The sequence below is a fragment of the Perissodus microlepis genome, chromosome 3, assembly GCF_051167445.1.
Source record: "Perissodus microlepis isolate ML-2025 ecotype Zambia chromosome 3, ASM5116744v1, whole genome shotgun sequence".
Taxonomy (NCBI): domain Eukaryota; kingdom Metazoa; phylum Chordata; class Actinopteri; order Cichliformes; family Cichlidae; genus Perissodus; species Perissodus microlepis.
This window is the reverse complement of record NC_140463.1, coordinates 18,703,836-18,726,137: the sequence shown is the minus strand read 5'-3', so window position 1 is coordinate 18,726,137 and position 22,302 is coordinate 18,703,836. Positions and strand designations below refer to the sequence as shown.

Below are 22,302 nucleotides of genomic sequence, written 5' to 3'. Positions count from 1 at the left end.
TTGACTGTTGCTCAATTCTTTCATTTTTATTGTGTTTATTTATTGTGTTTTATTGTGACATTTGTCCCAATATAGGATATAAAACAGTAATAATAAACAACATAGCTAAACAATGAACCAACAGAACAGGAGCATACTGAACTTAAACCTTCATGAAATATAAGATCAGAGTTTCCCTGATACAATTAATAGAATATTGTAATAAACTGAACAAACAATGCTGAGAGTTCTTTACTGCTCTAGACAGAAAAATAATGGCCTGAATATGGATCATCTTTTCACTCATGTGTTTAGCGATGACTCACAGCTGTCCCACATTTTCTTAGTATGAACATTTGAACGCGTATGAATTCTCATGTGCTTCTTTAATTTTATCCTCTGGACAAACCTTTCCCCACAGATGCTACAAGGATACAGTTTCTCACCTGTGTGAATTCTTACATGACAGTCCAAATGTGATTTCTGAATAAATCTTTTCCCACAGGTGTTACAAGAATACGGCTTCTCACCTGTGTGAATTCTCATGTGTGTTTTGCATGCTGATGGGTCAGCAAATCTTTTCCCACAGGTGGTACAAGGATATGGTTTCTCACCTGTGTGAATTCTTATATGACTTTCCAGCTGTGACTTCTGAATAAATCTTTTCCCACAGGCATTACAAGAATACGGTTTCTCACCAGCATGAATTCTCATGTGTGTTTTTAATGCCGACAAGACAGCAAATCTTTTCCCACAGATGCCACAGGAATACGGCTTCTCACCTGTGTGAATTCTTGTGTGTTTTTTGAATACTGACGATGCAGCAAATCTTTTCCCACAGGTGCTACAACAATATGGCTTCTCACCTGTGTGAACTCTCGTGTGTGTTTTCAACGTTGATGAGGTAGCAAATCTTTTCCCACAGGTGTTACAAGAATACAGCTTCTCACCTGTGTGAACTCTTACATGTGTAGTCATTTTGTATTTATTCTGTAAAGTTTTTCCACACACGTCACATTGTACAGACTTGTTCTTTGTGTCTGTTCTACTTTGACTCACTGACACAGGACTGTTGTCTACTCTCTGACTGTGATGTCTCTTCTTCAGCTCTGCATTTCTAGTAGATCCAGAGTCCACATGCCCATTTTCTTCATGATATCTGCTCTCTGCTTTAGGAGAGCTGTGAGAAAGGAGCTGCTCACTGTTTGGTTCTGGTTCACTGTGGTGACTTTTCTCATAAGTAGGAGTCTTCATGAAGGTATCACTCTCCTGCTTCAGTCCAAGCTGCTCTCCCTCCTGACTTCTGCAGAGTTCCTCCTGTTCCTCTTTAATCTGTGGAGGCTGTGGGTCCTCCTTGTCCAGACTAGAGTTCCTCTCCTGGTTAAAGACCCGCTGTTCTGTAAGAGCCTCTTCTTCCTCAATAGCATGTTGGTGTAGGACATCTGAAGGCACAAGGGGGAAAAATGATAGCAAAACAAACATTTGCGAAAATGTTTACTGGTCTGAACCATAAGCAGATCTCTACATAGTAAGCATGTTGCTCACATATACCACTAAAATTTAAAGTGTACAAATGTGAAAAATTATTAGGGCACTGATGGAAATGTTTAGTTCTGTCACGGTGTGTGCTGTGTGCAGGCAGGAGACGAGGACCCAAACGCAGAACTCATAGAGGCAAACGTAGAGGCAAAACAGCTTTAACCCTTTAAAGCCGGTCGGAGCGGACACGCTCCGTTTTGCGTAACTATTTTTAAATCCCAGTAGCACTGCAACCACGTAAGCTAGCGCAATAATTTTTTTTGCATATGAAACCGGAGAAGTTGTAGTTACATCTTATGCCATCAGCTTGTCCTAAGTCACAGTTTCCTTCCACATATAGCTTTGCAAAAACTGCATAAAAAGCGCTTGCAGCAACAAAAACATAATATTCCAGAAACATGCTTTGCCGATCCGATCAGCTGTTCATAACACTTCCTACGTCCATCAGTGTGAACTATTGCATGTCCACCATGACCTACCCGAAACCGGAAGTGAAGTCATTTTGCGGAAATGTAGTTTTTTACCATCGGGGCCTTATGAGCCTATACTGGTGTTTTTAAAAGTTATGTTTGACTTTATGACTTTCTGTGTCGTTTCTGGGATGCTTAGGACTCATATTGCACTGCTGGAAATAGTTTATTTTGATGCATATGCTGTTATTTTGCAAATTTGCATTATAATATTTATTTTCATTTTTCCTGCAGTATATGAAAATTGGTGTATTTCAAAAATAAAATTATGAAGACACTTAAAATAAATTTCCTGTGGTGGGAAACTATTTTGTGCAACTTTTTTGTATTTACAGTTTTCAGGGATAAGCCTCTTAAATTTCTCTAACTAGAAATATATGTTAAAAAAAACAAAAACAATTTTCAATTTTTTTGTAGTTTATGTAAGTACTATGCACTTAATGCATACATATTATTAAGATTTAGGCTATAATGGTTGTATTGATGTATATCAACTTGAAATGCTCCTAAAAATGGCACTACAGCATGTAAAAATATAATATAAGCTCTGGCAGACTTGGTTCTATGGTAGGTCTTAAAGGGTTAATGCTCAACTCCAACATAAGAAAACTGAACATACAATCATAAATTTTTGCAGGCAGACAGAACACACAGCATAAGAAAAAGGTGAACCAATGTTAACGATGCGACAACAATTACCAACTGACAGGAGATTAAAACACACTGGCAGGAACATGAGGAAAAGAGGAACAGGTGGACACACAGCTGGAACTTATTAGGCAAGACAAGACAAGGAAGAGGAGAAGTGAGAAGTGGAACAAAAATCATACATGATTCCAAACATTTTTTACAAATAAATAACTGAAAAGTGGGGTGTGTGTAATTATTCAGCCCCCTGAGTCAATACTTTGTAGAACCACCTTTTGCTGCAATTACAGCTGCCAGTCTTTTAGGGCAGCGGCCCCCAACCCCCGGGCCTCGGACCGGTACCAGTCCATGAGTCGTTTGGTACCGGGCCGCGAGAGTTGAGGCTCAGGTGTGAAATGTATGGTTTTCAGGGTTTTATCGTTTCTAGTGTTATTTTGTTATCGTTTTTATCGTTAACTCTGTTTTCCTGGGTCTTTTTACGTGTGTTATGAATAAATCTTCTTTTTTTTCGGTACCGGTACTAGTTTTATTTTGTTGTATTTATCCACTACACCTTAAAGGCCGGTCCGTGAAAATATTGTCGGGCATAAACTGGTCCGTGGCGCAAAAAAGGTTGGGGACCGCTGTTTTAGGGTATGTCTCTACCAGCTTTGCACATCTACAGACTGAAATTCTTGCCCATTCTTCTTTGCAAAACAGCTCCAGCTCAGTCAGATTAGATGGACAGCGTTTGTGAACAGCAGTTTTAAGATCTTGCCACAGATTCTCGATTGGATTTAGATCTGGACTTCGACTGGGCCATTCTAACACATGGATGTGTTTTGTTTTAAACCATTCCATTGTTGCCCTGGCTTTATGTTTAGGGTCGGTGTCCTGCTGGAAGGTGAACCTCCGCCCCAGTCTCAAGTCTTTTGCTCCAAGAGGTTTTCTTCCAAGATTGCCCTGTATTTGGCTCCATCCATCTTCCCATCAACTCTGACCAGCTTCGCTGTCCCTGCTGAAGAGAAGAACCCCCAGAGCATGATGCTGCCACCACCATATTTGACAGTGGGGATGGTGTGTTCAGAGTCATGTGCAGTGTTAGTTTTCTGCCACACATAGCGTTTTGCATTTTGGCCAAAAAGTTCCATTTTGGTCTCATCTGACCAGAGCACCTTCTTCCACATGTTTGCTGTGTCCCCCACATGGCTTGCAGCAAACTGCAAATGGGAATTCTTATGGTTTTCTGTTAACAACTTTCTTCTTGCCACTCTTCCATAAAAGCCAACTTTGTGCAGTGCACGACTAATAGTTGTCCTATGGACAGATTCCCCCACCTGAGCTGTAGATCTCTGCAGCTCGTCCAGAGTCACCATGGGCCTCTTGGCTGCATTTCTGATCAGCGCTCTCCTTGTTCGGCCTGTGAGTTTAGGTGGACGGCCTTGTCTTAGTAGGTTTACAGTTGTGCCATACTCCTTCCATTTCTGAATGATTGCTTGAACAGTGCTCCGTGGGATGTTCAAGGCTTGGGAAATCTTTTTGTAGCCTAAGCCTGCTTTAAATTTCTCAATAACTTTATCCCTGATGTGTCTGGTGTGTTCTTTGGACTTCATGGTGTTGTTGCTCCCAATTTGTTAGACAACCTCTGAGGCCGTCACAGAGCAGCTGTATTTGTACTGACATTAGATTACACACAGGTGCACTCTATTTAGTCATTAGCACTCATCAGGCAATGTCTATGGGCAACTGACTGCTCAGACCAGAGGGGGCTGAATAATTACACACACCCCACTTTTCAGTTATTTGTAAAAAATGTTTGGAATCATGTATGATTTTCGTTCCACTTCTCACGTGTACACCACTTTGTATTGGTCTTTCACATGGAATTCCAATAAAATTGATTCATGTTTGTGGCTGTAATGTGACAAAATGTGGAAAAGTTCAAGGGGGCCGAATACTTTTGCAAGCCACTGTAAAGCAGATTACACTAACATGAGACAAGTAAAGCAGGAAATCCACAGACTGAACTCAGAGACACAATACTAATACAGTACACAGTACAGGGACCAGAGTGACATGAGGGGCAAAGGAATCCACAAGCTAAGAAATACAGAACAAAAACCAAAACACTAGTAAACAAGAACCAAGAAGAAAACAGACTAATAAACAATAATGCAAAATCAAAACACTGGGCCACAGGACTAAGAACATAACAAGTTCTGACACTTTTATAAGCAAATTTCAAATTTCAGCTTCATATGTGAATATCTGTGATATATGAAATACATAGATGTTGTTGTTTTTTGTTAAATGAATGTGGATGTCTGGATTGGCTATGTCAGATTATAATATTATTTTATGCCATGTTAGACCCTTAATTAAAGATGGTGAATTATTATGTAGTTTTAGTTTGCATTATTCTCCTGAATTAGAAGAAGGTGATAACTATTGCATTTATTAAGCTGAGTTGCATTACATTAGACTGCTGGTTGATTGTGAATGAATGATATTGTTTTATGATGCATTATACTGCTGAGTTATGAGAAATACTGTTTGCAGAAAGTCATCGCCTTATTTGTCTGATTAGAAGAGAACAGAACATACTGGAGTTTTCTGCCCCATCTCAGCAGGAGCAGATAAACAGGGAGCCAAGGTTGTAGCTTAGGCACTGTGTGAGAGAAAGAATGTGAATGTTTAGGCTTTTATGATTAGGTGGGGGCCACTAGAGGCTATAAGAGTTTGATCAATGCTCCACCATTTTGAGATCTGATGCTGTCTGCGTACGGTGTCCATCTCCCACGCGTGTGATCATTAAAATCATCGTTTGACTCAACCCGGCCGGACCAGTGTTGTTATTGTGGTTTTTCCTCTTGTATCCATCCCCAATATTTCAATCCGTAACAGTTTTGGGGGCTCGTCCTGTGGTATTGGGGTGGAATTTTTGAGGTTTGGACGGTCCGAGGTTGTCGAACGGACAGGCACAAGCCAGTGGTCTGACGTGAGTGGGCATAAGCCGGCTTATACAAAGGTAAGGCACTACCTGTTGAATTATTTCCAAAGTGTGCCAAATTGGACATGACAAAATTGAAGTCTACTCACTGAAAGTACTGGTAAATGCCTGTTTTAATTTTGATGAAAAAATCTCATGAGTTGAAGCAGTTAGAGTCTGCTAAGAAATAAATGCCGTTAGAGTCTGCTAAGAAATTGGGTTGCAGTCCCAAGTAGTTGGATAGGGAATTGGTCATTTTGTGGGTTGGAGTCCCCATTGACCACTAGGTTGCACCTGCCTCAGTCATACTCTTGTTTTGGGGGGTTGACTGTTGTTTTAAAGTGTTATAAATTATTATAGGACGGCAGTTGGAGTCTGCTAGGAAGCGCAGTGCTCAGAGGTAACGCTTGCCAAGGTCGGGGACGCCTAGGCCTTGTCCTCTTTGAGGGATAGTCAGTTGGTCACTGTGGAGCTTGGGGCACTCCAGAATAACTAGTGGTTGCACCACTCACCGTTTGGAACGGTGTCTGCGCTTTTTTGGACACTGTTAAATTGAGTTAGGGACTTTAGAGATGAGGCCAGATACAGTTCGAGGCTGATACTGGTTAATTGATTACAAAAAAGTTGGACTTTCTTCGGTTGGACCCGTTAACTTAAATTTGTCAAAATTGTGTAGGCGCTAAAGCTGTCAGGCCTGACAGTGGTTGTAAATATAAGACGTCTTTGTAATATAAAATAATAGAACTGTGTGAGAGACTGTGTGTGACGAGAGCGCGCTGCAGCGCTGCGAGCTATTTTTAGACGGTGTGTGAACATGCAAATGAGGTGGCTGCTGTGAAGCGCACAGAGGACTTCTGCTTCCTGTTTAGCGTGTTTTTTGAGTGTTATAATTATGATTTGCAAATACTGTTAAAGACCTGTAAATAAGACGCTGATTTTGCTGATTATAATATTACAAATAAGGTTTTGAATGACTAGGGTGAATGTTTGACGTTTGGCTGAGTTTTGATATAGAAAAGACAAATCGTGCATGATTTAGACCGACACTTCAGTCGGCAGAGTAAGACTGAGTGATAAATACAGCTGTGATTTGTTTCAGTTTTATGGTGTGAAGCAGGATTTATAAGATTTTTAAAGTGTCCCTTGGTTCAGCTCAATAATATAAGCGGTTACATTTGATTTACTGTTGGTTTTATCATAATATAGGGTGTGATCAAGCACGAATTTCTGCTGTGTGTGTGACAGGAACTCTGCATGCCCATAAAAGGCAACGGCCAGACTGTGAGAAGTATGCACCCAGAGAGAGAGAGTAAAATCTAGTCAGATGAAGTGAATCAGGAGGTTTTCAGAAAAGAAATAGTAAGTGAAGGTTTTCAGAAAAGAAATAGTAAGTGAATGTTTTCAGAAAAGAAATACTAAGTGAATGTTTTAGTGTGTTAATACAGGTGGATTTCTCTCAACCTGGAAACCTGAGTACAGCGGCAAAAGCATAAACAGAATTGGGACGACAGATAGGCCAAGCTTTGGCTCAAAAGTTTACAGCTTGACCTCACTTTATCCCCACCCTGAAAAGAAACTTAAAGGACATCTTCTCCTCCAGTTATCGGTTACCATCACTGGAAATTTGCAGGCAAGTTTTTGACTGAATTGTTATTGGCACCATGTGTCCCTGAATCTCACAAGCAAGCTCTAACTCCTGGCTGAAGACATGGAATGCTGTTATTTAAGGTGGGGAATCAAAATTTGGGAAACAAAATAAAAACACACACACAACCAGAGAAATGTATGAGAAAGGCACGTGTTAGAAGAAATGCCTTGTTTGAGAAAAAAGTTAAAATAACCCACCTACAAACGCACACACACGCAATGAAGAAACAGCTTACATTCATGAACACGTGAAGATTTTCCAGTAAGGTTAAAGCAGCGAAACTTAACATACACTTGTTGTTAAATGATAACGTTTATCCACTACTAACAAATAAACTCTCTGGGTTGCAGGACAACAACTTAACTTCAAAAAAAGACACTGGTCTGACCAACCAGTGATGACACGACAAATTTAGTGGTTAGAAGATTCAAATTGTGACATGTTTTCTGCTGATTGATTAATACAAGTGATTACTGAATGAAAGAAAATTCTTTTTTGGGCTTTTAAACATGATCTTAACAATTTTAACATGTACCTGTGTTGTCCTGTCAGCTTGGTGGGTTATGAGTTGATTATATGGTGGACACTGTACTGCTGAACAACAAACAATTATATTGCCATCACTGTTATAATCTTACAGTGACACAAAGTCTCAGATTTAGTTATTCTGAAAATAAGTTTATCAGACCAACTGAGAAAAAACAAAAAAAAAGGGGGAGAGAAGGCTGACACAGGGCCTGGCCCCGTTGTTTCTCCCCTCTCCGAATAACACAGCCAACACAACATCATCGTACGGAAAAGACTCTGAGGTTTCTGCCCTCAGTGAGAGCTCAAGGCATCAGAGCAGAAACTGAGCATGGCTCAGGAGGAGCTGGCTGCTAATCGAACCCATCAGTCAGGCTTGGAGTCCCAGACACAGGACTGGAAACCAGGCCGGAGCTTGCTGGAGCAGGAGCTCGCCAAACCTGACAAGAAGCTCCTACAGCAGGAGCAAGCCCTGAAGGAGCTACAGAAGCAAAAGGGTCAAGTTAAGGAGGAGCTGGACAAGAAGAAGATGCAGGACACTGGAGAAAAGGACTGCCTCAATTGAGGCCAGAACCAGTATGGACAGAACTTTGAGCAGCAGCACCAATGGATGCAAACAGACTGAAATGGAGGAGGGCAGGACCCCAGGGCACGCCTCAGGCCGTGGTTTACCCAGAACACCAGAACAGGAAAGTGATGAACACAAACACACACAAACACATACAAATACACACATCTACATGCACTGACTCAGAATGAAGAGAAACACACATATGAACACATATGCACTCGTTGATTCACTGAGAACTGACACACGCGCTGAGTCAATTGAGCGAGAAATGACGCACACAAATCAAAATGCTGATTCAGTTCACTGAGAAGTGATCCACACACACACACACACACACACACACATGCACACGCTTGTGCAATGAAGAGTGATACACACACACACACGCTGCTGCAATGAAGAATGCTTTACTAACAAATGCTTATGCTGACACGCAAAATGCTGCACACAAACATCCAAATACAGAATCTGTTACAACAACAAGAAGCCATTGATTGTTTATTGGTTAAATGCATTTCATGTCACCCAGAGGGCGTTTGTGTAGATTTAGGGGACAGGGTCTAAGGCAGTTTGGTTATGAAAACAATGTCTGTGCGTGATGTCTGTTTATGGCTCAAGGCCTCGACTGTATTGTTTACTGTGCTTCACACAGCCTGATAAGGAGCAGTGGTACAGAGTGAAAATGATGAATTAACGGAGTGAGATTTATATCAGAGCGCCACATTTTTTGTGAGTGAGATTTAATTGAAGGAGGAACACACTGAAAAAAAAAAAATAATAATAATAAAAAAAAATAGAGAAAAAAGGGGGCCAGCCCTTGGATTTACGTAAGCATCTCGCGTGTGTTTAACACAATTGCCTCAGGCTTTAAAGCTCTGTACGAAATTCAACAACTCAATTTGTTCTCATTGAAATGACACGATACAATCTAATAAGAGTGGTTAGCTGCTCAACTCACGGAATCCACAACACCGCATAAGATTTCAAACTACAGGAAAATCACTGGAGTTATAAGAGGCAGACAGCGACACACACACCACATGCATGCTATTGCTATTTATTGTGAATTAACCTGTCAAGGACAAGAACAAAAGAATTCTGCATCAAATACCATAGCTTTCCTGTATTTCCTACATTGTTGACATGCTGGTTAGTGCTGTTGCTCCACAGTAAGAAGGTCTTGGGTGCAGGTCCACAGTCTGGCTAGTTTGCAGTGGTTTCTCTCTGGGTGTTCTGGTTTCCTGCCACAGTGAAAAGTCATGCAGCTATTAGAGCTAGGTTAATTGATGATTCTAAATTATCCATGAATGTGAGTGTGAATGGCTGTTTGTTTCTATCTGATAGACTGGTCAGCTGTCCAGGGTGTACCCTGCCTGATAACCTATCACTTTAGGGTTATTTCCCAGCCCTGCTGCAACCAGGATAAAGATAGGAGGATGGTAGTTGTTGTACACCCATTCAATTTTTATGGTAACCAGGATCTAGACTTTGTTGAACCGTATGCAATATGAAGACAACATGTAGTATTTAAGTGACCAAGTAGAATTTGAATAAAAGTTATTGAATAGTGTTGAAATAAACTGACAGAATTGAAGGATCAAAATATTCCAGGAGCTCAACTTACTCCATCTGAACATGTTTCAATCGTGTTTTATGAACACGAAATGCACAGGTTTACTGAATATGAAAAGGTTATGTTGATTTAACTCAGTTGTTTAAGTTTCTGTCGGAGCAAAACATTTGTGTGCAACCAGTGTCCACTGTTAAATCAAGTAAATCCAACACGTTTTTTGTCAGGGCAAAAAGGAGTTACGGTCCCTGTATTCCTACACAATAATTGTCCCGGGAGGGAGAAAAACTTTCTGGTGAATTTTAGTTGATTTTTGGGTTTTGCTTAACACTAGGTTGATTTCATCAGTGAGGTTTGGATTGTTTTCTTTCTCTAAGAGAGAGAAAGATGGTTTTATGCTTGGACATGTTTGCAATGGGCCCCAGTATTTGTTATTATATGAGTATTTTATTGGTTACGTTTGTTTTTGCTTTTGTTACAGTGCACTGAAATAAGAACATCTGAGAGGTGTGATCCACCGGTGGTGATATTTTGGTATTTTGTGAGTTCCTGATTTAACAAATCAGCTCTTTAATCCAGGCCTGAGAGATTGAACTTTAAAGCGCTATAAAATATTCTTACTGAAGACAGTCGCAAAGTGTTTTTCTCCATGATTATAATGGGCTGGGGAGAAATTCACTTATATGGGACACTGATCACATGAGAAGTCCTGAGCCTAAAAGGATTGCAGCGAGTCAATCCAGTCAAAAAACAAGGAACTGTTTTCCTTTAAAATGATGACGTCATCTTGCTGGTGAGGGAGGCTCGAATAGGTTGCACGTGAGACTCCATTATCAGCAACTTCTGGTATGAATGTGTGTGGATGTATGCATGTGGCTGGACTGTGATGGACTGACGACTAAAAGTTCTAATGGACTTGATACTGAGACAAAAATGGTACCGACTTTAGGATTAGTAAATGTCCACAAACAATTCACCCAGCCTATATAAAAAAAGGTGGATGTTTTGTCTTGCTTTGATTTGTTTTTACAAGAACAGAAGGATGACAGAGACTAAAGGGGGAGGCTGTATCTTCACATGAGCGTGAGCTGCAGACTTAACCCTTTGGTGGCTAATTTTGAGTTACTGATGTTTGCATTAAGAAAATTGTGTTTTAGTAGCTGTGTTTCGATTAATGTATCACATTATATTGTTGGGAAGGTTAAATGCTAAATTGAAGAAAAGGTTGGATTTCACTCATGACTGAACATGTTATTATTAACCATAGCAGGCCACTGTAAAAAGTCAATTAACTTTTATAGAGGAAAAAAGAAAAGAAAAAAAGCCAAACAAAAAACACTCTATTGAGGTCGGTGAATAACAGGGGAATGATAGGCTTGTCACATTCAAAATGGAGATATGTAAGGATAAACACTGGTCCCCATCTTTTAGGTCCTTTCATTGAAATAGTCAATAATTCAGAAAAGTAGAGATATAACCGACAGGGGCATGTGCTGAGAGGTGGTGCTGCACAGGAACAAGAGCAAAATAAAGAAAATTTTTGTGTTTAGCTTTGAGAAATTCAAATTAAAATGTACCATTACACTCAGAGGTTCAATATGAAATCAAATATATGCTAATTTTGTATGAAGTACATGACTGGTGACTGTTCTGTCCTGAGCTTTTGTTTTTACAGCACCCACTTGACCACACCAACAGTTTCTCGCCACCAAAAGGGGGTACTTGCAAAGAATAGGGAGGAATATCATCAAAACTGGGAAAGGTAAGCCCCAAAAAAGGGGGCGATAACACCATAACTTTCACTTATGGTCAAATTCTCAAAATTTGAGCCCCGGCTTGAAAAATTCTTCAAAACATTTAGAGACAGAGTGGAGTTTTAGATAAATATAATGTGCCAAACCACATGCGGATGGAGAGTTGGAATTGATAACATGGTGAAATAACACGCAGGAAAATATTGACCATGTCGATTATGTTTATTCAAGTGTGCAGAGATTGGCTAATCTGACAAGGAAATGTTATAAAATGAATTGTCGGAACAGTCAGCATTAAAGTCACCTTTGACAGTCCAGACCAAGGTTATTATCGTTAATAATTCGGTCTAAACTGCTGCAAGTGAATTGGAAACAAAATTTGAATGAATTTAGGACACTTCATACTTATAACACAAGTGATGGTAAGCCATAACTTGATTAGGTAAAGCTATTAAGATAATTATGAGCTGCCTTGACACAAAGAAAGTGAAGTCCTTCACCCTGAAAGGATGGAATTATGCTCTGCCTCTGTAGTCAAGTTTAGACATAGGCCTTAAGCAATCATGAGCCACTAATAAGCGTGACATAATTCACATATTTAAATCAACCACATTGGGTGAGCGACCCGGACAAAAGAAAATCTATGAGCACGCAATAAAGTGGATTTGTTAGAGCCCGTTTAACATTTGCCTTTCAGAAAAATAAATAAATAAATAAGTTGATTTGCATTTACAGACACACACTAAAAAAAATCCCATTTGACACTGATAAATCCCTGTTCAAATAGAGTACATGTAAACGAAATAACGAAAACTAGAAGTGAAAAGAAAAAAAAACATTTTCATTAACAGAAATAAAAATAAGAACAAAAAAGGGAAAATTAACTAAAACTGTAATGAGTGTTCACAAAACTAACTAAAATTAACTGAAGTTATAGCAAAATGTGTTTAGTTTTCATTGAGGTGTGCGTGTCCTACAATAGTCATGGGTGAAAATGAAGTTTAGTTTCCAGATTTTTTTTCTGGCCGTCTCATTATGCCAGCAGGTGGCAGTACGTTAGGCGAGTCGTCTGTGTTGCTGCTCCGTCCACGTGCAGAATCATGTCAGGAAAAGTCGGGAAAAAGCGCCAGAGTCCAATTGGGAATTACTTTAAATATAACTGTGTTTAGTATAAAGCAAGTGTCTTGTAGTGAAAAGAGACAAATTAGGAGGGACACTTATAAGCGGAAAAATCCCACAGACCTTAAAATGCACTTCAGAAGCTCACACAAGAAGGCTAACCTAGCTTACCTTGAAAAGGTAAGGGGGAGCACACTACCCCTTTTGTTTTTTGACTCCCCCTCCTCAGAGAGCTCCCCCACTCAACCCTCATCCCCAGAAAACAGAAGCTAACCCCATGCAAGGCAGCGTGATGCATCCCAAGACAACAGGACTGGGACATCTACATAACTGTGGGAGTCAATTGCCTACAAAAAGATTATCAATTCACTTGAACCAAAATTGCGAACACCCGGTGCTGCAAGAGTTAATAGTCTCAATACCCAAGGATAAGCAGAAGAGCATGACTGATATGATGAAACTGGGATTTTGTTACACTTAATTATTGCAAACACAACTAAAACTATAACTGAAACTGATCAAAACTAAACTGAAACTAAGGATTTTCAAAAAAAAAAAAAAAAAAACTAGACTGAACTAGCAAACAATTGGTAAAAACTAATTACAACTGACATAAAATTGAAAATCTGAAGTCAAAGCTAAATAAAAATAAAAACTAACGAAAATTGCAAATCTATTAGAACCCTGATCCAGACTAAGATGGCGTTGGACATCTTCAGGGCGGAAAAGGGTTGGTGTGACCAAGGTGTGGTTTGGCTTGTTGTATGTATATTTCGAGATGATGTGGCTCTGGATGGACCAGTTACCAGGGCATGGAAGGAGGACTGACTTATTAAATGAGGAGAAGGAATTTTCTGGGATTGAAGATCCTCTGGGTGAGTGGTTGACTAAAAACATGCATAAAATAAAAGCTATTTTTCATTACTGATTGGTAATAGATTGATAATTGGCCACATTTACAGCTGTATTGACTTGTTGTGGACGTAGTCTACTTCATGTTTAAGCACTCTAATTAACAGATTGAAAATAGAGACATTAAAGGAAGAATATGCAGCACCACCCTGTCAGACGCCAGTGGCGATGGGGCTCAGTGATGAATCAGGTGAGCTGGATTCATGGCTGAATCAAAACATAGGTTCCCCTGCTGTGGTCAGTGAGGGAAAAACAGGGGGACATAAAATTAAAAGAGGCATGGATAAACGTTTATTTGTGAAGTTTGTAAATGGGATAAAAGGGGGTGTTTTACTGTTATTTTAGCATCAGCATTATTATTGCATCAGAATCATATAACAAGCATTGCATTAATGATTTATTGAAGCTTTTGACATTATATTAACATTTGTGTTCCGGTGATTGTCATACCCTCAGGTTAATCTTCTATTTACAGGGGTCAGGATAATCGTATGATCTTTCATTGCAGGTGTAACCATGATCATTTTTATACATATTGCAGTTTGTTGCTCATTATAGAGTTGTGCTCAAGTTAATAAGGGTTAAAAGCTACAGTCAGCGCGATGTCTGGCTGATCTATGGACTGTCGTTGTGTCCTTGGGCAAGACACTTCACCTGTTGCCTACTGGTGGTGGTCAGAGGGCCCGGTGGCGCCAGTGTCCGGCAGCCTCACCTCTGTCAGTGCGCCCCAGAGCAGCTGTGGCTACAATGTAGCTTGCCATCACCAGTGTGTGAATGGGTGGATGACTGGATGTAGTGTAAAGCGCTTTGGGGTCCTTAGGGACTAAGTAAAGCGCTATACAAATACAGGCCATTTACCATTTACTATGTCCTTATGGTATAGTGAGGGTGCTGAAGCCAATCCCAGCTACCATAGGGAGAGGCAGGGTTCATTTTGGACAGGTCACTTCAGGTCAAACTCAGGACCTTGTTGCTGTGGGGCAACAGTACTAACCACTGTTCCACTGTGCTGCCCATGAGACATATTCACTGTTATTAAAAAAAAATCAAAAAAAATCACAGTTTTACATACCTATTCTGTGTAACTTTATCACAGGTTTCCAGATGGTCTCCAGCAGTCTGAGCTGCTCTTCATCAGTCCAGACGATAATGCCTTCAGTCTCCTGCTTCAGTACATTTTTTAAAAGCATGAATCAAAACCTGAACAAATGGTGATCAGCCTGTCATATGACCCATTATGAGCCACACACTGTTAAAAACCCAATTCTTTGATCTCCGGGCTAAAGGAAGAACAACACTCTGTGTTTTAATGCTCAATCAACAATCTATTTAATCAATACAATTCTCTTTATTCCATACCGACTCTTTGAGCAATACGGACGGGAGATGTGCACGGGAGGGGGTGCTGCAGATCTCGAAGTGTCTGACAGTTACACACACTCTTATAGCCTCAACCCCCACCGAGTCATAAAACCTAAGCATTCACATTCTTTCTCTCAGTGAGCTTCATTTACAACCTTGGCTTCCTGTACAGTATGTTTTGTTCTCCCTAATCAGAGAAATGAGGCCATGATTCTATGCAAACAGTATTTCTTTATAAATCAGCAGTACAAGGTATCATGAAACAGTGTAATATTCCATTCCTGTTTTTTCCTCAAAATAAACAATCAATTAATTTTATTACATGTACATGGGGATGTTCACAGCTCAGCCCCCAACATCAAAATCTGCTGGGGCAGTCCCAACAGCACACATTTATACACAGATATCAACAACCTTTGTCTCTCAAAACTAGGTGCCTGCTAATGCCTCCATCTCCTGCCTCCCTATCTCGTGTCCTTGCTGCCCACTTCTTCACACACTATGTTCTCCTGGCTTTGGCTTACCAACACCTTATCCCACCAAAGACAGCTTGCTGTCGCCTCTGCTTCTCACCTACACCTCTGACCTATTCTCCCAATTCTGTGTGTTTGCTCTATGTGTGAATGTTTAGTAGCTTGACCTATGACCTACTTAAATAAATAATTAATATAATGCTTTACTATGGTTAATACAACTAAATCCCTAATACTACAATAATCTATTCTCACAACACACACACACAACAGCTCAGGGAAATAATTGTGCACACTCACAGCTACACACTAGCATGTTAGCATTGAAGCTCCTCACTGTGAGCAAAGACACAAAGTTCACCAAACTAAACTGCAGGGTGACACCATGAAAACATCAGTGTGTGAAATCCTTCTTTAAACAAAGCTTCACTTCAACTTCAGAGAAGTCTGTTAACAACTTGTTAAATGTGTTTTCTGCTGACATCTAACTAGATCTTTACTGCACAGTCTCAGTGTTTACAGAGGATCTAAAACACTGACGCCTGATGACCATGGACCTGCACCCGTCCAACATAGTCCATCACTGGACACTGACCCACAGCACTGATAAATACCCAGTTTAACATCTTCTAGTAAAGTCAGTCACACTGAAGAATCTGAGCTTGAACAGCACAGAGTTAAAAACACGTCCATACCTATGATGTGTGAGTTTCTGTCGGGTGTCCGGCTGATATCCAGCAGTCTGTGCTGACGGTTGATCTCCTCCTCATACTGGACGATGGTTTTTTGAACCTCTGAGAAGATTTCTTCACAAACAGCAGTTAGTCTCTCCTTGATGAACTCTCTCAGATACTGAATTGAACTCATTGCTGCTTCAACTGGGGCTGAGCGGATCGATACAAGCATCAATAGAAGCGATACAGACGTTGGTATCAGATCAACACTGATGTGACGGGATCGATACTTCAGTTTGTGTCTCTCCTCCAAGTTCAGTCCGCTTCATCAACAGCAGCCATGTCTGCACACACACCGCTCCTCTACCACAGTAGTGCTGTCCTCCTCCGTTCTTCTTCGGGGCTTGATGGCATTTGACAAATCAGCTTACAGGTGCATTAATCCCGCCTACTGGACTGGAGTGTGGACAGGAGAAGAGCAGGAAAAACAAGGATAATTATATTCTTTCATCAATCTTATAATTCAATAGAACAATTATCCATTTACTCGTAGATTTCTGAGTTTAATGAGGAGTCTCTCTTTCCATAACATGTTGTATGGCTGTATTAAAGAAGACTGCTATCATCATTTCCTTATTTGTTTGAGCTTTCCTGATTTCTGATTCCAAACATAATAAACTATCCATCGTCCCTCTTTCTTTATGAAACCCACTCTGATCCCCAGAGAGGAGACTGTTAGTATCTAAAAATCAGCTTCATCTGTTTTCATTCTCTCCCCAACAATACGATGGGTTTTTAACTAGTTTCCTATTATCTGCTTCCTGACTGATGGGATTGTGCCTTTTTCATATATAATATTAAACAGTTTAATATCACTTGAAGTCAACTGTCTCATGTGGGCTAACATGTTGTAACACACACCATCCTTTCATCTTGCAGTTTGCTGAGCATTTAAAATGCACACTGAATTCATCCAACACGTTTAGGAGAACGCATCAATTTACTAGACAATTTAATTATACACTAATCAACATTTATAACAAATAATATATTTATGAGCACAATATCATTTTTTAAATAATCTCAAAACATTTCTGACTGTGTGTCTAAATGAAATAAAGTCCAAGATAAGTCAAAAGCTGTGTCCCAATTCATAGGCCGCATTTGAAGCTGATTATGCCACAGCCAGGTGACAAAGGCTGTCCTTGTTCAAAGGCTGCTCCCAATGCGGCCCACAAATGCATCCTCCTTTTTCAGGGATTTCAAGAATGGGTTGGGTTCTTTGGTGGCTCAACCTATCCCAGGATTCATGGCCTGGCGATGGTTGTGGATAATTTTCGAAAAAATGGTGGACAGCTCAAATGGGACAGCCAAGGAGTAAACTTTTAAAATTAAGTACTGACTTTTATGTCACTTCTTTTGTTTTATCGAGCTGATGGTTCACTTGTTAAGCTAAAAGAAAGGTGCTTTATTCATCTATCTGTCCTGCACTCTCTCTCTTTTTCTTTCTCTCTGATTGTGTAATAAAAGTATGAACATGTATTTATAAGTTACACTTGTGTTTGAATCCTGCAGCTTATCACACATTTGATTTCCATGTGTGACAACTGCAAGTGTCCAGAGTGAGGACAGACTGAGGGACCCACTGCTGCACATCATCTGTGAGGCTTTGCACCCCTGATGATCCACCAGGACAAACTCAGCAGTGTGTGAGGAAGAGGAGGAGGAAGAGCCAGCAGCAGCTGACAGATGGAGAGAATAGACAGACTGTTCCCTGTTTGTGAAGGACTGCTAGGAAAGTTTAAAATAACTAATTGTCTGTCCTGAATCAGTCTTATTAGGTAATGTTCAAATAATTTTATCATTCCAGTGTTTTCAGTGTGGAAGAAAGTACTCAGGGCCTTCAAGTTACACACTATGAAAGGCAGAAGTTTAATGTTCAGAAACCTAAAGTATGTATCAGCAGCAGAATGGACCTAAAAATAAATGTTTGTTTCAGTTCTATGAAGCTTTGAGTATTTTGGATTAGTAGCACTGCTGTGTTTGTTGCATCGTATTGCTGTAATTGTTTATATGCTTTATATATTCTGAGGTAAGTTGATCTATAGTGTTACATCATATTCTATAAGGATGTTATGTGTTTGTATACTTTCTGCCCAGTTTGACCCATTTAGCAGAAGTCAGCCTGTTTAAGGCTCTGATATCTATTCTGTATGACTTAAAGCAGTTATGACATGGTCTGATTTTCTCACCCAATAAAGGAATATTTCATATATCGGTCTACTCTTCATTCTATCAGAAACAGTTATCACAGCTCGTACATTTTCTTTTTACACAAATATGTAAGCATTGAGCCAAATGTAATAATGCCAACATATTAAAAGAACAATATTTGTCTCTTGTATATGATACATCTATATATACACTGTCAAAGGAACCTGTCTTTGAGTGAAGATTTAGGAAATATAAATGACTGCAACTTGAATCTTTACTGGAGCTCAGTATTTGACACTGAGTTCAAGTTCATTGCTGTAATTACTAATAATAATTAATATAATAATAACTTTAATATTGGTCATATTATAGTTACATTGCCAAAGTGAGATGACTTTAGTCTCATGAACAACATTAGCTAATTGTTATTTACTAGCTAATCTTAAAATCACTGTTCAGTACAGAAATGAAGCCCAACAATCCTGTGATCTCAGCCTCAGACAAATTTTAGTATTTGTTTTTAAAGCCCTCCATGGCTTGGTGTTGTTTTAAAATAGCTTATGCCGTATCCATCTGAGAGATCTTTTACTGTCTGTAGCAGGGGTCCCCAATCCCAGTCCACGAGGGCCGTTGTCCCTGCAGGTTTTAGATGTGACCTTGATCCATCACAGCTGATTTAAATGGATAAATTACCTTCTCAACATGTCTTGAAGTTCTCCAGAGGCCTGGTAATGAGCTAATCATTTGATTCAGGTGTGTTGACCCAGGGTGAGATCTAAAACCAGTAGGGATACCGGCCCTCGTGGACTGGGCTTGGGGACCCCTGGTCTGTATGAATCAAGTGCTGTCTAAAACATCAGTTCTGCCTTCTGGGGTACCTCAAGGATCTGTTTTAGGTCCGATTCTCTTTTTGCTTTATATATATATTCACTCTAGGCCAAATTATCAGATGTTACAATATTATTTTGTATCATCTTTATGCTGATGGTATTCGGTTATACTGTTCTTTCAAAGCTTCTGAGCTTTATAAATTGTCTTGTTTAAATAACTGTCTGTCAGAAATCAAACAATCGTTAAATGACAATTTCCTCCAGTTAAATACAGATAAAACAGAAACTTTAATTATTGCTCCTGATTACATGTTTTCGGAAATATCATTTGAAATATCATTTTTTCAGCATATCAGTTGTTTATATCTTTCAGTTCAATCGAGCCACAGAAACCTGGGTGTCATATTTGACAGTTCAAAGTCACTTGAGAAACACTCCAAACTACTGTTTCTAAACTGTTTATATCATCTAACAAACATTTATAAACTCAAACTACTGTTGTCAAAGGCAGAACTTGAGTGATTATTCATGCTTTTATTTCTTCTCATTCGGATTGCTGTAATAGTCTTTTTAACAAATCAGCTTTGGATTGCCTTCAGACTGTACAGAATGCTGCGGCAAGACTTTTAACTGGCACAAACAAGAGGTCACATATTACTCGAGTTTTGGTTTCTCTTCATTGGCTGCCAGTGCATTTTAGGGTTCATTTTAAAAAATTCAGTAGTAACTTTTAGAGCTCTACATGGTGAAGTTCCCCAGTATATCTCTGACTTGTTGAAACTAGGGGTGGGTTTTGATTACCGATTTATCGATTAAAATAGATTCTAGCTTGGATAACGTGATATCGATTCATTAAAATCCTGAATCATACTATATCACTGTTGTGAGGTGGCAACAAGGCAAAGCAAACGTAGCCGATGTTTTACCTGATGGGTACAATGTTGCTGCTGCTCCTGCTGCTGATAGTGCTGGAGGGCAGGGCTGTGTTGATCTGAGACTGTAGACATTAAAAAGTCCATAGAGATGGTAGCTGATTAAACAAGTATCATGAGATAATAACAAAATGCAAAGATTGGTGACAGCGCTTGGAACCATAAGGCAACAAAAACTGTGAGAAATAATTTAGGCTCTGCCTGTGAATCACTCTTTGCTTCTCTTCTTCCTTCCATCCCATCATTTCATATATCACTCTCCACTTGCTGTCTATCTGAGAACAAGGCACAACTTGCTATTGCAATAAACTATAATCTAATTATCCACACCTAACAACTCTTGCACTTAATCTATAATAAAATGATGACAGAAAAATGTTATACCACTGCCTTTAGTAGCCTCACACAGCTCCTACTGTTTCCTCCTCATGTCCTTACCAGGCATGTCTGGACAATGTTATATCATGAGTAATAATTTAAAAAAATCCATATACATAAAACACACACGTGCACGCACACACAGTGACATTTTAGACCTTCTTCAGAATACTGTATATACTATGGGCATCACGGTGCTGATCCAGAATCCTTCCCTTATTATTTATTACTAGAGCTACAATAATAAAGCAATGAGGAGGGGGAAGTAATAAATATGAAATAATGTCATTATGATGATTCCATTTGTTTCACTATCCACTCTGTGCAGGGGCAAAGCTTATTACATTTTTAAACTGTAGAGATACAATAATTTTACTGCTGTAAAATCCAAATTTTGTCTTATTTAAAATATAAATCTAATATAATCTGCTTCTTAATGTATGTTCTTTAAAATACAGCGTGTGTTTTTTAAAATATTATAATATATAATGCATAATTATGTGGACATGCATATTAGATCGTTTTTTAGTGAAATATAATCCCCCCAGAAAGGCAGGAAAAGCTCTGTAACTTACTTTAAAACTAAATATGTTCCCTAAAACGGTGGACAGAGCTACAGACCCATGACGGCCTTACACAGTGAGCTAGCAGCTATGACCAGCACTACTTGTGTAGTTAATAAAAGGACAGGTAATGTTTGTCGCGCTGTTACACACACAGCACGCTCGTTTGTTTCAGTTCGTCAGTTGCCACAAGACAAGTTACCAACGTGTACGTAATAAGCCAATACTCCTGTGTGCTATAGACTACAGTGTACGCTGTACACGGACTTACTGGTTTTGTCGCATCAGTCTGTGTCTCTGAGTTAATTTGTGTTTCTCCTACAGCTCCGGACTGCAAAAAATGCGCGTACTCTTTGTGATCTTGTTCCCGGCTCATAACCAGCGCGTTCTGCCGTCATTGGTTAAATGTGATCATGTGACTGATGCAAGCTAGATCATTTTATTTAGCAAAACTGTGATTAATAGTTAAATATTATTGTTGAGGGGCACAGACAGGACTGCGCACGCCCACACACATATAAAAATAAATAAATAAAACATTTTTTAAAAGTTGCATCAACAAAAGGGCACTTTGGGCACCCATCAGGAAAGGGGCGGGTGCTCAAGCCCCTCCAGCCCCCCCTCTGCACGTGCCTGCTTCATCCCAAGCACTTAGGTCTTGTTGGGATTGAAAATGTTTGATTCCTTTTATTAAAATACGCGGTTATAATCATTTTCATATATTTACTGCAAATGTGCTCATTTGAGTTGGCACTCAGTCTTCTGAAGGTCATAAGCTTCGTTCAGCATGATTGTCAGGACTGATGACTGCAGGAAATGACTTGCAGAGGGGTCTCTACAGACATATTGCAGAGGGCGTTTATCTTGCTGAACCACATCCCTACAAACACTCATCAGAGATCCGTTTCTCAGTATTATAGCACTCTTCATCTCCCTACAGGCGTATTTATCGCTGTTGTAGCTGAATCTGGTTCCACTCACCGAACGACGACCGTCTGGAGACGATTTTATGATCACTTTAAATCTGTCCTCGTGTCTCGTTGTCACGGTTACACTGCGCTCACTGTCCGTTTCCTCCACATTACAGGTTTACTTTCACTCTGCTGGTTGTTGCTCTGCTTTTACGCTTTGTTGTTTTTCTTATTATGTTTTCCTTGTTTCACCGCTTCATCG

General features: G+C 39.7%; 1 protein-coding gene across 1 annotated transcript; it reads right to left on the bottom strand.

The window, feature by feature from the left end:
* Positions 1-7: 7 nt before the first annotated feature.
* LOC146390346 (uncharacterized) lies at positions 8-22,300 on the bottom strand. The gene is made up of 4 exons (XM_084921240.1): positions 22,111-22,300; positions 16,187-16,668; positions 14,776-14,878; positions 8-1,421 (listed from the first exon to the last, which is right to left on the bottom strand). Exons 2-4 carry the CDS (start codon positions 16,442-16,444, stop codon positions 283-285), a joined length of 1,500 nt encoding a protein of 499 aa, XP_084777366.1. The 5' UTR covers positions 16,445-16,668; positions 22,111-22,300; the 3' UTR covers positions 8-282.
* Between the last annotated feature and the right edge of the window lie 2 nt (positions 22,301-22,302).

Coding starts and splice junctions, on each gene's coding strand:
- LOC146390346 (XM_084921240.1), bottom strand. CDS start 16,444: ATGCTTGTATCGATCCGCTCAGCCCCAGTTGAAGCAGCAATGAGTTCA. Junction 14,879..16,186: donor GTTCAAGCTCAGATTCTTCA/GTGTGACTGACT, acceptor CTTTTAAAAAAT/GTACTGAAGCAGGAGACTGA. Junction 1,422..14,775: donor GATAAAGTTACACAGAATAG/GTATGTAAAACT, acceptor TTGTGCCTTCAG/ATGTCCTACACCAACATGCT.